Genomic DNA, 15,709 nt, shown 5'->3' on the forward strand with positions numbered 1-15,709 from the left:
CGCTTGGTGGTATATGTGTATTGAGTTGAAATGACAATAAATTTGAACTTGAAGTTAATCTGGACAAATGTGAGGTGTTACACTTTGGGAGGCACAATGTTAGGGGAAAGTACACAGTAACTGGCAGGACTGGAGTATTGAGGGATCCGGGGGTTGATTGAAAGTGACAATGTAAGTAGGTGGCTGGAGCAAAGCCTGATCATTGCAGGGCAAAAGGAGAGAAAGGGAGGAAGTGGGTAAGCTGATCATTGCTTCGTGCTTTCTAGGACTCTGATTTCCAGAAGAAGATTGACTATGAAATCCGAATGCGGGATGGGGCCTGCAAGCTTCTTGCAGCGTGTACGCAGAAGGACCAAACACTGGAAGCAGCCAAGAGCCTGATGGTCTGCAATGCACGCATCACATCCTACATGTCCCAGGTGCAGAGGATGAAGGAAGCTGAGGTGATGCAGCGGCGCGTAAGGCGGTAAGCAGCAATACCAGAGGTTTTACAGTGAGGGGGAGATGGGCAAAGGTTAGGTGCACTTGAGGATGATGGAAACGATTATGCATGAAGGGAGAACATACAACAGTATGGCACAGTACAGGTCCTTTGGCATATGATGCTGTACTGACCAATATGAACCTACTCCACCATTAATTTTACGCAGCTCATAATCCTTCATTTTCCTACATTTGTATGCCCATCTAAGAGTTTCTTAAATGTCCCTGTGGTATCAGCCTCTGCCACCATTCCTGCCAGTGAGTTCCAGGCATCCACTTCACCTACCAGTGACATCTCCCCTAAACTTCCCCCACTCGCCTTAAACTGATGTCATTGGACCATAAGACATAGGAGCAGAATTAGCCCATCGTGTCTGCTGCACCATTACATCATGGCTAATCCCGGATCCCACTCAACCCCATATTACTGCCTTTCGCCATATCCTTCGATACCATGACTGATCAGGACCCAAGGACTTTGCAGTCTGTGGCAGAACATTCCACTCTCTGGCTAAAAAATTTCTTCTTGACTCTGTTCAAAAGGTTCACCCCTCAATTTTTAGGCTATACCCTCCAGTGCTGGATACATCCACAACGGGAAATATCCTCTCCACATTCAGGGCCCCAAACAGTCCTTCCAGGTGAGGTAGCACTTCACTTGAGTCTGTTGGGGTCATCTATTGCATCCGGTGCTCCCGGTGCGGCCTGCTCTACATCGGCGAGACCCGACGCAGATTGGGGGACCGCTTCATCGAGTGCCTCCGCTCCATCCGCCACAACAGACAGGATCTCCCAGTTGCCACCCACTTTAACTCTGCTTCACATTCCCATTCGAATATGTCCATACATGGCCTCCTCTACTGCCATGATGAGGCCAAACCCAGGTTGGAGGAGCAACAACTCATATACCGTCTGGGTAGTCTCCAGCCCCTTGGTATGAACATCGAATTCTCCAACTTCTGGTAATTCCCTCCCTCTCCCTTCTCCCATCCCACTTTCACTCTGCCTCCTCTTCCAGCTGCCTATCGCCTCTTTCATGATTCTGCCTTCTACTATCCATAGTGCTTTTCCCTTGCATTCCTTCTTCACCTCTCCTGCCTATCCCCTCCCTGCTTCCCCTCCCCCCCACCCCTTGATCTTTCCTCTGATTGGTTTTTCACCAGGCACCTTCCCCCCCCCCCCCACCTTCTTTATATGGCCCCTGCCCCCTCCTTCTTCAGTCCTGACAAAGGGTCTCGGCCCGAAATGTTGACTGCTTATTTCAACGGATGCTGCCCGACCTGCTGAGTTCATCCAGCTTGTTTGTACGTGTTGATTTGACCACAGCATCTGCAGTATACTTTGTGTTTCCTCTCCACATCCATCTTATCTTGTCCTTTCAACATTCGATAGGCTTCAATGATATCCCTCCACATTCCTCTAAATTCCAGTGAGTACAGGCCCAAAGCTGACAAATGCTCCTCATATGTTAACCTGTTTATTCCCAGAATCATCCTCATGAACCTCCTCTGGACTCTATCCAATGACAACACCCCACTTGGAGTACTGTGCTGAATTCTGGTCACCTCACTACAGGAAGGATATGGAAACTATAGAAGGGATGCAGAGGAGATTTACAAAGATGTTGCTTGGATTGGGGACCATGCCTAATGAGAATTGGTTGAGTGAACTCGGCCTTTTCTCCTTGGAACAACGGAGGATGAGAGGTGACCTAATAGAGGTGTATAAGATGATGATGGGCATTGATCGTGTTGTTACTCAGAGACTTTTTCCCAGGGCTGAAATGGCTAACACAAGATGGCACAGTTTTAAGGTGCTTTGAAGTAGGTACAGAGCAGATGTCAGGGGTAAGTTTTTTATGCAGAGTGCGTGGAATGGACTGCTGGCAATGGTGGTACGATAGGGTCTTTTAAGAGACGCTTGGATAGGTACATGGAGCTTAGAAAAATAGAGGGCTATATGTAATCCTAGGTGATTTCTAAAATAAGTATGTGTTCGGCACACCATTGTGGGTCAAAGAGCCTGTATTGTGCTGTAGGTTTTCTATGTTTCTATTCTTTCTGAACTATGAGGCCCAAAACTGTTGACAGTACTTCAAGTGCACCCTGACTGGTGTCTTATAAAAGCTCAGCATTGTCTCCTTGCTTTTATATTCTATTCCCCTTGAAATAAATGCCAACATTGCATTTGCCTTCTTTATCACCGACTCAACCAGTAAATTAACTTTTTGAGAGTCTTGCACAAGGACTCCTAAACCCCTCTGTATCTCTGATGTTTGAACTTACTCCCCATTTAGATAATAGTCTGCATTTATATTCCTTTTATCAAAATGCATTATTATACATTTCCCAACACTGTGTTCCATCTGCCACTTTTTTGCCATTCTTCCAATTTGTCTAAGTACCCAATATCCTCTGGTATTGGAGAAAAAGTTGATGACTGTCCACTCCATCTGTGGTGGCATCTGTTAGTCTCACGAGACCATGGATCTGCACCTGGAATGGTTTCCAGGGTGCAGGCCTGGGCAATGTTGTATGGAAGACCAGCAGTTGGCCAAGCAGCAAGTCTCCCCTCTCCACGCCACCGATGTTGTCCAAGGGAAGGGCAAGGACCGATACAGCTTGGCACCAGTGTTGTCGCAGGAGTTGCCAGAACAAGGTTGAAGGCAACGTCAGACAGCCTTAAGGACTCAAGCTCCGGATTTGTGCTCAGTTTACTCCCAACGTCTTTCCCGTGAGTGGGTATGGCCGCAAGGCAGCAGAGGTTTGAAATCAGAGTTTTCACTCTCTCAGATGGACTGCTTTCCCAGGCTGGTGAGCTACATCTACCAGAAGCACTGGTTTTAAGGCACCAGGACCCGCCTTTGCCCTTCTTCTGTCAGTAGAAACAGTTCCGCCGGGCTTAGAGGCTAAGCCACAGGAGAAGGCCAGGAGTTGGACTTGGTCATCAGAGGCTATTTGAGGCGCATGCGTGAGGAGCATTTTTAGGTAGTGGGAGCTTGTTTCCACTACCGCTCCTTGGCTTGACAACCTTGGAACCACTCTATCTATGACTCTCATAATCTTAGACACATTTCAATTTTCCTCATTCTCTGTTGCACCAAAGAGAAGGCCTTGGGCCCTTCAAACTTTCTTCATGAGACATGTTCTCTAATCTGGGCAGCATCCTTAGACCATAAGACCAGAAGAAATAGGAGCAGAAGTAGGCCATTTGGCCCATCGAGTCTGCTTCTGCCATTCAATCATGAGCTGATCCAATTCCTCCAGTCATCCCCACTCCTCTGCATTCTCCACATACTCTTTGATGCCCTGGCTAATCAAGAACATATGCTTTATATATACCCAATGACTTGGCCTCCACAGCTGCTCGTCGCAACAAATTCCACAGATTTACCACCCTCTGGCTAAAGTAATTTCTCCACATCTCAGTTCTAAAAGGATGTCCTTCAATCCTGAAGTCGTGCTCTCGTGTTCTAGAATCCCTTACCATGGGAAATAACTTTGCCATATCTAATCTGTTCTGGCCTTTTAACTTTTGGAATGTTTTTTTGCGATCCCCCCTCATTCTCCTGAACTCCAGGGAATACAGCCCAAGAGCTGCCAGATGTTCCTCATACGGTAACTCTCTCATTCCTGGAATCATTCTCGTGAATCTTCTCTGAAACCTCTCCAATGTTAGTATATCCTTTCTAAAATAAGAAGCCCAAAAATAAGGAGCCCAATGATCCAGAAATCTTAATCCCTGCCCCTGCTCCAATACTTCAGCCACTCCACTTCATCCTATTCCTTTTTGCACTGTCGTGTGGCACAGGCAGTAGTCCCGAGATTACTACCTTTGCGGTCCTCTCAACTTCCTTCCTAACTCCCTGTAGTCTTTTTTCAGGACCTCTTCCCTTTTCCTACTATGTCATTGGTACCAATACGTACCATGACCTCTGGCTGTTCTACCTCTCACCGCAGGATATCTTGGATGCGATCAGAAACATCCCGGACCCTGGCATCTGGGAGGCAAACTACCATCCGAGTTTCTTTCCTGCGTCCACAGAATCGCCTGCCTGACCCCCAAACTATAGAGTCCCCTATCACTACTGCCTTCCTCTTCCCTTCCCTACCCTTCTGAGCCACAGGGCCAGATTTTGTGCAAGAGGCAAGGCTACTGTCGCTTCCTCCAGCAAGGCCATTCCCCCCCCAACAGTACTCAAACAGGAGTTCTTTTTGTCAAGGGGTACAGCCACAGGGGTACTCTAGTGCTGACTCTTCCCCTTCCTCCTCCTGACTGAATAATCTTGAAAATCCTGCTCTTCAACTCTTAACTCTCAATACTAACTCTGCAAAACTTTTTCCCCCTTTTTTATTTTACCTATGTCATTGGTGCCAATTTGTACTTTGACCTTTGGCCGTGACTTGCTTTGCCCTCATAGGTCATTCCACCCCCACAGCAATATCCAAAAGATATATGTGTTGCTAAAGGGGATGGCCACAGGGGAACCCTGCACTGACTGCTTGCTCCCTTTACTTCTGCTGGTCACCCATCTACTCTCTGAAGCCTGTGCTCTGCTCTGGGTGTGACCACCATCAAGACCATAATAGATAGGAGCAGAATCAGGCCATTCAGTGCATCAAATCTGTTTCAATATCCCATGATGGTTGATTATTATTCCTCTTAACCCCATTCTCCTGTCTTCTCTCCATAGCCTTTAATGCCCTCACTAACCAAGAACCTATCAAACTCTGCTTTAAATATTCTCATTGATTTGGCCTCCACAACTGTCTGTGGCAGTGAATCCCCCAGATTTCCTTCTCATCTGTTCTAAATGGATGTCCTATTCTGAGGCTGTGTTCTCTGCTCCTAGACTCACCTACCAGAGGTCATAGTCTTCTTCTTGGGGTAGGGGCACCAAAAAAACCTGAAGTTATTGGTTTAATTTGAGAAGGGAAGTATTTTATTGGGATTTTAGGGGTAATGTTTTCCACTCAGAGATGATCAGTATATGGACTGAGCTGCCAGAGGAAACAGAAAATGTGGGTACATTTGCAATATTTAAAAAACATTTAAACAGGTACTTGGTTTAGAGCTGGGGTTCCCCACCTGGGTCCATGGACCGCCTCATTAATGTTAGAGGTCTATGGCATAAAGAAGTGAGACCAACTTGGGTAGAAAACAAGGTCAACATGATGCATTGGTCCAAAGTTCCGTACTGTATGACCCTGTGCTGGTGAAACTCTTCTGCACCCTCTCCAAAGCCTCCATATCTTATCCTGTAATGCAACAACCTGAACTGCACAGCACACAGTTCTTCAAATGTGGCCCAACCAAAGGTGTATGTGGCTGCAACATGCTTTCCTGACATTTATACTCAACATCCCAGCCACTGAAGGCAAAACACGCTGTATGGCTCTTTACCACTGTCTCTACTTTCATAGAACACTACAGCACAATGTTGACACAAACAATGACACTACAGGTCCATGATGTTGTGCCAATCTTAAAGTTAAATAAAAATGTCAAAAGAGGATATATACCCTAATTGGCCACTTTATTAGGTATACCTGTACACTGACTTGTTGATGCAAATATCTAATCAATTCAATTTGCAGCAGCAACTCAATGCATAAAAGCATGCAGACATGGTAAATAGGTTCATTTGTTCAGACCAAACATCAGAATGAGGGAGAAATGTGACTGTGGAATGATTGTTGGTGCAGACGGGGTGATTTGAGTATCTGAGAGACTTCTGCTCTCCTGGGGTTTTCACACAACTTTCTCTGAAGTTTAAGTGTGAAAATAGAAGACGTCTAGTGAGTGGCAGTTCTGTTGGCAAATATGCCTTGTTGATGAGAGAAGTCAGCAGAATGACCAGACTGGTTCAAGCTGACAGGAAGGTGAAAGTAACTCAAATAACCATGCATTACAACAGTTGTGTGCAGAAGAGCATCTCTGAATGTGTAATATGTCAAACCTTGAAGTAGATGGGCTACAGTAACAGAAGACATGACCACTTTATTAGGTACGGGCCACTGAGTTTATCTTCTTTATATATGTTGTCTAAAATAAACATTTCAAGTTGTGTTGGTAGTTGGCTCTTCCTTCCATGTATGTGCTATCTCTTCATCACATTCATTTCTTGGCTGCTTGTCCCATGTCTCTTCATAAAATGAGGCATTGCATTCATTCATTTGAAGCTGCTTTGTGGGTGACTCTGGTGAAGAAGTTTGGGCGCGCATATTGATTGTTATTTCAGCTTGTAGACCTCAATCTTTCCACAAGCTTCTCTTAACTATTTCTCTGATATTTGCTTCATTGTATCATGTTAAATAAACCAGCTGTAAGCTCTTCGTTTCGAGTCCAGCTGGTCCCTAACTTTGGATAAGTGGTCCCATTCTTCATCCTGATGAAGGGTTTCGGCCTGAAACGTCGTCACTACCTCCTCCCATAGATGCTGTCTGGCCTGCTGAGTTCTGCCAGTATTTTGTGTTTTTATTTTTTTACCCATTCTTCATCTCTTTACTTTCTGCTCCATGACTTGCATTGACATTTTGAGGGAGCTATGAATTTGCAATCCGAGATCCCTCTGTACTTCAATGGTCTAAATGTTCTGTACTCTACACTTTCCTCTTGCATGTCACGTTCCAAAGTACAACACCTCACAATTGTCCAGAGTAACCTTCTCCTGCATTTTCTTAGCCCACATTTTCAACTGATCTACATTGGCAACCTTCCACATTGCCAATTCCTCTGTTGGATGCTGGAGTCACTGATAGCATTTAAGCATCTAAGCTACCCTTGGATTATCATTGCATAGAAAGCTATGGGTTAAATGCAGAATGATGAGATTAGACAATAAGATATAGGAGCAGATTTGGGTCATTTTACAATAAGACTATGAGATATAGGGCCTCAACATCATATCCCTGCTCTTGTATTCTTTTGCCCACCCACTTTCCCTCTCAGCCCCAATCTCCTGCCTTCTCCCCATATCTCTTCCTGCCACGACCAATCAAGAATCTATCAACCTTTGCCTTAAATATATAAAAAGATTTGGCCTCCACAGCTGTCTGTGACAACAAATTCCACAGATTTACCACTATAGCGAAATAAACTCCACTTCATTTTGTTCTAAAAAGACGCCCATCTATTCTGAGGCTGTGCCTGCTGGTCTTAGAGTCTTTCACCATCGAAAGCATCCTCTCTACATCCACACTATCAGAACTTGCAACAAGTCCCTGGGGCCTGATGGAATATTCCCCAGGCTGCTCCACAAGGCGAGGGAAGAGATTGCTGAACTTCTGACTAGGATCTTTATGTCCTCGTTGTCCACAGGAATGGTACTGGAGGATTGGAGGGAGGCGAATGTTGTCCCCTTGTTCAAAAATGCTAGTAGGGATAGTCTGGGTAATTATAGACCAGTGAGCCTTACGTCTGTGGTGGGAAAGCTGTTGGAAAAGATTATTAGAGACAGAATCTGTGGGCATTTAGAGAATCATGGACTGATCAGCGACAGTCAGCATGGCTTTGTGAAGGGCAGATTGTGTCTAACAAACCTGATAGAGTTCTTTGAGGAGGTGACCAGGCATGTAGATGAGGGTAGTGCAGTGGATGTGATCTTAATGGATTTTAGTAAGGCATTTGACAAGGTTCCACACGGTAGGCTTATTCAGAAAGTCAGAAGGCATGGGATCCTGGGAAGTTTGGCCAGGTGGATTCAGAATTGGCTTGCCTGCAGAAAGCAGAGGGTCGTGGTGGAGGGAGTACATTCAGATTGGAGGGTTGTGACTAGTGGTGTCCCACAAGGATCGGTTCTGGGACCTCTACTTTTTGTGATTTTTATTAACGACCTGGATGTGGAGGTGGAAGGGTGGGTTGGCAAGTTTGCAGACGACACAAAGATTGGTGGTGTTGTGAATAGTGTAGAGGATTGTCTAAGATTGCAGAGAGACATTGATAAGATGCAGAAGAGGACTGAGAAGTGACAGATGGAGTTCAACCCGGAGAAGTGTGATGTGGTACACTTTAGAAGGACAATCTCCAAGGCAGAGTACAAAGTAAATGGCAGGATACTTGGTAGTGTGGAGGAGCAGAGGGATCTGGGGGTACATGTCCACAGATCCCTGAAAGTTGCCTCACAGGTAGATAGGGTAGTTAAGAAAGCTTATGGAGTGTTAAATTTCATAAGTGGAGGGATAGAGTTTAAGAGTCGCAGGGTAATGATGCAGCTCTCTAAAACTCTGGTTAGGCCACACTTGGAGCACTGTGTCCAGTTCTGGTCGCCTCACTATAGGAAGGATGTGGAAGCATTGGAAAGGGTACAGAGGAGATTTACCAGGATGCTGCCTGGTTTAGAGAGTATGGATTATGATCAGAGATTAAGGGAGCTAGGGCTTTACTCTTTGGAGAGGAGGATGAGAGGAGACATGATAGAGGTGTACAAGATATTAAGAGGAATAGACAGAGTGGACAGCCAGCGCCTCTTCCCCAGGGCACCACTGCTCAATACAAGAGGACATGGCTTTAAGGTAAGGGCTGGAAAGTTCAAGAGGGATATTAGAGGAAGGTTTTTTCCTAGTGTTGGTTGGTGAGTGGAATGCACTGTCTGAGTCAGTGGTGGAGGCAGATACACTAGTGAAATTTAAGAGATTACTAGACAGGTATATGGAGGAATTTAAGGTGGAGGGTTATATGGGAGGCAGGGTTTAAGGGTCGGCACAGCATTGTGGGCCAAAGGTCCTATACTGCGCTGTGTTGTTCCATGTTCAATTAGATCACCCCTCATTCTTCTGAATTCTGGTGAATACAGGCCCAGAGCTATCAAACACTCTTCATATGTTCAGTATGGGAATCATTTTTGTGAACTTCCTTTGAACCCTCTCCAGAGTCAGCTCATTCTTTCTAAGATAAGGGGCTCAAAACAGCTCGCAATACTCCATGTGAGGCCCGACTAGTGCTTTGTAAAGCCTCAACATTACATCCTTGCTTTTATATTCTAGTCCCCTTGCAATGAATGCTAAAATCGTACTTGCCTTCCTTACCACTGACTCAACCTGAAAATTAACCTTCAGGAAATCTTGTAGAAGTACTTCCAAGTTCCTTTTGGCTTCAGAGTTTTGAATTTTCTCTCCATTTAGAAAATGTTTATTCTTTTATTTCTTCTACCAAAGTGCATGACCATACACTTCCTAACACTGTATTCTATCTGCCATTTCTTTGCCAATTCTTCTAAACTGTCTAAGACCTTCTGTAACCCCTCTACTTCCTCAAAACTATTTGCGCCCCCAACTATCTTCATATCGACCGCAAACTTTACAACAAAACCATCAGTTCCATCATCAAAGTCATTGACATAAAACATAAGAAGTAGTGGTCCCAACACAGAACCCTGTGGAACACTGCTAGTCACTGGTTGTTTTGGGTGCCTTGCCGTTCGGCGTTGGCAATAACGTCTCTCCATCCACCATGGACCTTGACCCTCCGAATTGTAGTTGTTGCCTCCCCTGTTTCTAACCATGATGTTAATCCATCTATCATTTTCATTCTCTGAATGCCTCTGCTTTTTCCTTACAGCTTTCTAATGTCTCTCTTCGCATGATGTCTACAAAGAAGATTGCTGTTTTCTGATTTTTTTAAGTAATGTAGGTTTTGTTTTCGTTCTCTGTAGAACTTCTTCGTTGGTTATCCTGTCCGTACATGATATGCATAGCATTCTTCTGAGGAACCACATCTCTGCTTCATTGATTCTTTTTTCCATTGTATTTGTGATGGTCCATGACTCGCAGCCATACATCAACATAGGAAGGATGTAGCAGCTGAGAGTTCTAAGGCAGATGTCAGTTGCTATTTTCTTGTTCATTAAGATGTTTCTCATTTCTGTAAATGCTGTTCTTGCTATTGCTATTCTTGCTTTTATGTCTGTTTCGCATTTGCCATTAGATGTTACTCATGATCCAAGGTACTTGAAGTTGTGGACTTGTTTCAGGATTTCATTTTTCAATACAATCCTACAGTTTGGGATATCAGATTTTTTTGATATTACCATTACTTCAGTTTTCTTTTTGTTTAAGGTTAGGCCAAGTCTTTTGCTCTCTGTGTTGATGGTAGATACTTGTTTCAGTAAATTTACTTCACTGTTTGCTATCAGTACTGTATCATCCGCATAGTGGAGGTTGTTGATATTGTATCCTCCTATACCTACTTATTCCAGGTAGGTCTTGTATGGTTCTCATGATGTTTTCACTATACAGGGAGAACAGGTCTGGTGATAGAACACAACCCTGTCTGACTCCTCGCTTTATTGTCTGATACTCACCAATCTCGTTGTCTATCCATACGGCTGCACTTTGTTGCTTGTAGAGATTGCTGATTATTCTTAGATCTTTTCTGTCGATATTAATATCTTCAAGTATTTTCATGATGACTTGGTGTTTTACTGTGTCAAAGGCTTTTGTGTAGTCAATGGAACAGAAGTATAGGCCTTGTTGTACTTCTATTGACCTTTCGATAATATTCCTGAGAATATAAGTTGTATTTGAAGTTCCCTTGTCTTCGACAAAGCTGCACTGTTCTTCACTGATCTCTGGCTTAATTTTGTTTCTTACTCTGAGCATGATGATTTTAAGTAGAATTTTTGTGAGGTGGTTCATTAAACTAATTGTTCTGTGTTGTCCACACTCTGTTACACCTGGTTTATTTGGCAGTGCAATGAATACTGTCTTTAAAAGATCTTCTGGTACTTTGCCACTGTTGTATATTCTATTCAATAAGATTGTTAATTTCTCTACACCAAAATCTTCTAGAGCTTTATACAGTTCAACTGGAATGTTATCTGGTCCTGATGATTTCCCCTTACGCGTTTTCTTCATAGCGTGTTCCACTTCTTATTTCAGTATTGCTGGGCCCTCGTTGTTGTTGCCAATATCAAAGTTGTCCTTTCGGTCTTTGTTGTTGTATAGGTCTTTGATGTATTCTGACCATCTTTGCATTATTTTTCCTTTTTCCATAATTGTAGATCCGTCTTTTGCTTTTATACATCCTGTTGTTGCCCCGTTTTTCTTCCGATTTGTGACCTCTTTGATCTTGTCGTGCATACATTTGCTGTTGTTGGTCTTCTGCAATTGTTCTATTAACTCACATTTGTTCTTAAGCCACTTTTCTTTTGCTTCCTTGCACTTGTTTGTTATTTGTGCATGCAAGGATACGTAGGTTTCTTTGTTTTCCTTACATTTTCTTCTTTGTTCCATAAGATTCAGAATTCCTATTGTCATCCATTTCTTTTTAGCTTTTTTCTGTTGTTTGGGAATCACCTCTTGTGCTGCTTGTGTTATGCTGTCTCTGAGGTTTTCCCATTGCTGTTCTGTAATAGTGATGTTTTGTTCTTCACTGTTGTTTGAAATTCATTTTTGATGTCACTGCAACTGAAGAAGGCAATGGGAAACCACTTCAGTATTCTTCCCTTGTACAATCATGAACTCAAGTCAACTATGTTCTCAGCTCAAAGATGTGAATGGAGCCTTCACTGAAGGAGCCTCATCTGGTAGAGGATCTCATGAGCCACAGGTGAACCTCGACCGTTATCCAATGACTGTTGGCAGATTAAAAGCAAAAAAGATCAGACTAGCAACCTGGAATGTAAGAACCCTTAACCAACCTGGTAAACTAGACAACATCAAACAGGAAATGGAAAGATTAAAAATCAACATCTTGGGAAGGTGTGAGATTAGATGGAAAGGAGCTGGTAAAACAAGCTCAGAGGGATGTACCATCATTTACTCAGGAGGAGAAATACATGAAAAAGGTGTTGGAATTATGTTAGATGAAGAACATGCAAAATCAATAAAAGGCTATTGGACAATATCAGATCAGATGTAGTTTCACAAGTAACATGCAAAACCTTTTGATGTTAACATCATTCAAGTTTATGCCCCAACTGCAGACTGCAGTGAAGAAAACATCGATCAATTTTATGACGAACTAGAAACAGCGTTAAGACAATGTAAAAGCTCAGAAAATATTATTATCCAAGGTGACTTCAATGCAAAAGTAGGCAAGACCAGGGACGAGGACAATATTGGGCATTACGGCATAGGTGAGAGAAATGAGAGAGGTGAACGACTAGCTACATGGGTCACAGAAAAAGATTATATAATTGGTAATACTGTCTTCAAGCAACAAATGAGAAAACCATGGACATGGAAGAGCCCAGGGGATAACACCAGAAACCAGATTGATTACGTGCTTATAAGGAGAAGGTATAGAAATGCTCGGAAATCATGCAAAAATATCCGGGTGCAGACTGCTACAGTGATCATGTACCAATAATCAGCGTGATGTACCTGAGACTCGGAAAGCTTAAAAGACAAGAGTAGAGCCAAAGCTGAATTTGGGACTTTTGAGTCACTGGTAGCCAACCAGAAAAGGCTCCCTTTATTCCCATTCTTTACCTTCTGCCAATTAGCCGCTGCTTTATTTACATTAGAAATCCTTTCCAGTAATACCAGGGATTCTTAGTTTGTTAAGCAGACTCATGTGTGGCACCTTGTCAAAGGCCACACATCCAAGAACACAGCATTCTCCTTTGTCTATCCTGCTTGTTATTTTTTTTTCAAAGAATTCCATCAGATTTGTCAGGCTAGATTTAGAGGAAGCCACAGTAACTGCGGCCTGTTTTTATCAAGTACACAAATCATATCAAGCTTTCTTGTCATTCAAACCATACATGGATACAGTCAAACAAGGCAAGGTTCCTCTGGAAAGATTCTGGCATGGATAAAACAGTGGCAAGAGGCAAAGAGTGGGAATAAAAGGAGACTTTTCTGGCTGGCTGCCAGTGACTAGTTGGGCCAAGGTGCAAAAACCTATATGTGCATTCAAAATAGCAAGAAAGGGGGAAACAAAACATAGTCATGTAAGAAAACACATTTTTAGTCCAAGACCCTGAGTGACAAGTCCCGCAAATTGATGGTTCTTGGTAAACGAGAAAATGTGCCCATGCTGGAAATCCAAGCAACACGCACAAAATACTGGAGGAACTCAGCAGGCCAGGCAGCATCCATGGAAAATGTACAGTTGATGTTTTGGGCCGAGACCCTTTGGCAGGACTGGAGAAAAAAGATGAGTAGATTTAAAAGGTGGGAGAGGGGAGAAGAACCACAAGGTGATAGGTAAAACTAGGAGGGGAAGGGATAAAGTAAAGAGCTGTGAAGTTCGTTGGTGAAAGAGGTACAGGACTGGAGAAGGGGGAGGTCCAATAGAAGCAAGTAGAAGGCCATGGAAGAAAGAAAATGGAGGAGGAACACCAGAGGGAGGTGATGGGCAGGCAAGGAAATAAGGTGAAAGTGGGGAAAAGGTGATGGGGAATGGTGAGGGGGTGGGGGAAGGCCATTACTGGAAGTATAAGAAATCGATGTTCATGCCATCAGGTTGGAGGCTACCCAGACAGAATATAAGGTGTTGTTCCTCCAACCTGACTGCGGCCTCATTGTGACAGTAATGGACACCATGGATGGAGATGTCGGAATGGGAAGATGAATTAAAATGGGTGGCCACTGGGAGATCCCACTTAGTCTGGTGAATGGAGCATAGGTGCTCAGCGAAACAGTCTCTCAATCTATGTCAGGTTTCACCAATATTCAGGAGGCCACACTGGGAGCTCTGGGCACAGTATATGACCCCAACAGACTCACAGGTGAAGTGTCACCTCACCTGGAAGGACTGTTTAGGGCCCAGAATGGTAGTAAGGGAGGAGATGTAGGGGCAGGTGTTTCACTTGTTCTGCTTGTAAGGAGAAGTGCCAGGAGGGAGATCAGTAGGGAAGGATGAATGGACAAGGGAGTCATGTAGGGAGCGATCCCAGCGGAAAGTAGAAAGTGGGGGATGGAAGGAAAGATGCGCTTGTGGTGGGATCACGTAGGAGATGGCGTAAGTTACGGAGAATTATGTGCGGAACGTGGAGGCCATTGGTGTGGTAGGTGAGGATGAGGAACTACTGCCTCGACATCTCTTTAATCACTGAACAAGGGAAGCACGTCGGCGGTAATGAATGTCCAATAGGTCTTGCGATCACAAAAGAAACATTCAAGACAGTCACTCACGGTTTCACTACATGCTGCCTTCCTGACAACTCGATGGGACCTTCTCGGATGTCTCCGAGTAGCAGGTAGCAGCATGGTTTGCACCCAGGTCAGCTCTTCTGAACCCAGCCCAGCTCCTCCTGCAGCCCGAAGGCCTGACTCAAATTCCCTCGGTTCAACAGTCCAATTCCGACTCACTTTCTCTGAACTGCTGGCCAGCTCTTATGACACCTGTGGTCGGCTATTCTGAATAATGAACAGCTCACTGATGCTGTAGTCCTGCTAGACGTAGAAACATAGAAAACCTACAGCACAATACAGGCCTTTCGGCCCACAAAGCTGTACCAAACATGATCTTACCTTAGAAATTTACTTACACTTACCCATAGCCCTGTATTTTTCTGAGCTCCATATACCTGTCCAGGAGTCTCTTAAAAGACCCTATTATAACTGCCTCCATCACTGTCGCCGGCAGCCCATTCCATGCGCTCACTGCTCCCTGTGTAAAAAAAAAAAACAAAAAACAAAAAACAAAAAAAAAAAAAAAACAAAAAACGAACACTTACCCCTGACATCTCCTCTGTACCTACTTCCAAGCACCTTAAAACTGTGCTCTCTCGTGTTAGCCATTTCAGCCCTGGGAAAAACCATCTGACTATCCACATGATCAATGCTTCTCATCAATGCCTCTATGGTTATTGAAGTCAAGGATAGTATTACTATGTATAGAAGTAGTCTTGTAATATTAACCGATTCTCTTTTGTCTATCCTGCTTGTTATTTCTTCAAAGAATTCCAATAGATTTGTCAGGCAAGATTTTCCCTTAAGGAAACCATGCTGAATACAGCCTATTTTATCAAGTGTCTCCCAGTGCCCGGAAACCACATCCTTACTCTTAACATCTTCCCAGCCACTGAGGTCAGACTGATTGGCCTATAATTTGCTTTCATTTGCTTTTTTTTCTTCTTGAAGAGTGGAGTGACATTTGCAATTTTCCAGTCTTCCGGAACCATTCCAGAATCAAGTGATTCTTGAAAGATCATTGCTAATGCCTCCACAATCTCTCCAGCCACCTCTTTCAGAACCTTGAGGCATACACCATCTGATTCAGGTGATATAACTTCCACCATATTGCTGGTGTCTTCCACAGTGAAAACTGAGCAAAA

General features: G+C 43.9%; 1 protein-coding gene across 7 annotated transcripts in view; it reads left to right on the forward strand.

Annotated features, from left to right (window-relative positions):
- Window positions 1-15,709, forward strand: part of rtkna (rhotekin a) — a 184,570-nt gene that overhangs the window by 16,563 nt on the left and 152,298 nt on the right. For all 7 annotated transcript variants that reach the window (XM_073041965.1, XM_073041966.1, XM_073041968.1 and 4 more), the window contains exon 2: window positions 267-466. In XM_073041965.1, coding sequence (XP_072898066.1) covers window positions 267-466 — 200 coding nt within the window. The remainder of the gene's footprint in view (window positions 1-266; window positions 467-15,709) is intronic.

The sequence above is a fragment of the Hemitrygon akajei genome, chromosome 4 (genome assembly GCF_048418815.1).
Source record: "Hemitrygon akajei chromosome 4, sHemAka1.3, whole genome shotgun sequence".
Classification (NCBI taxonomy): Eukaryota; Metazoa; Chordata; class Chondrichthyes; order Myliobatiformes; family Dasyatidae; genus Hemitrygon; species Hemitrygon akajei.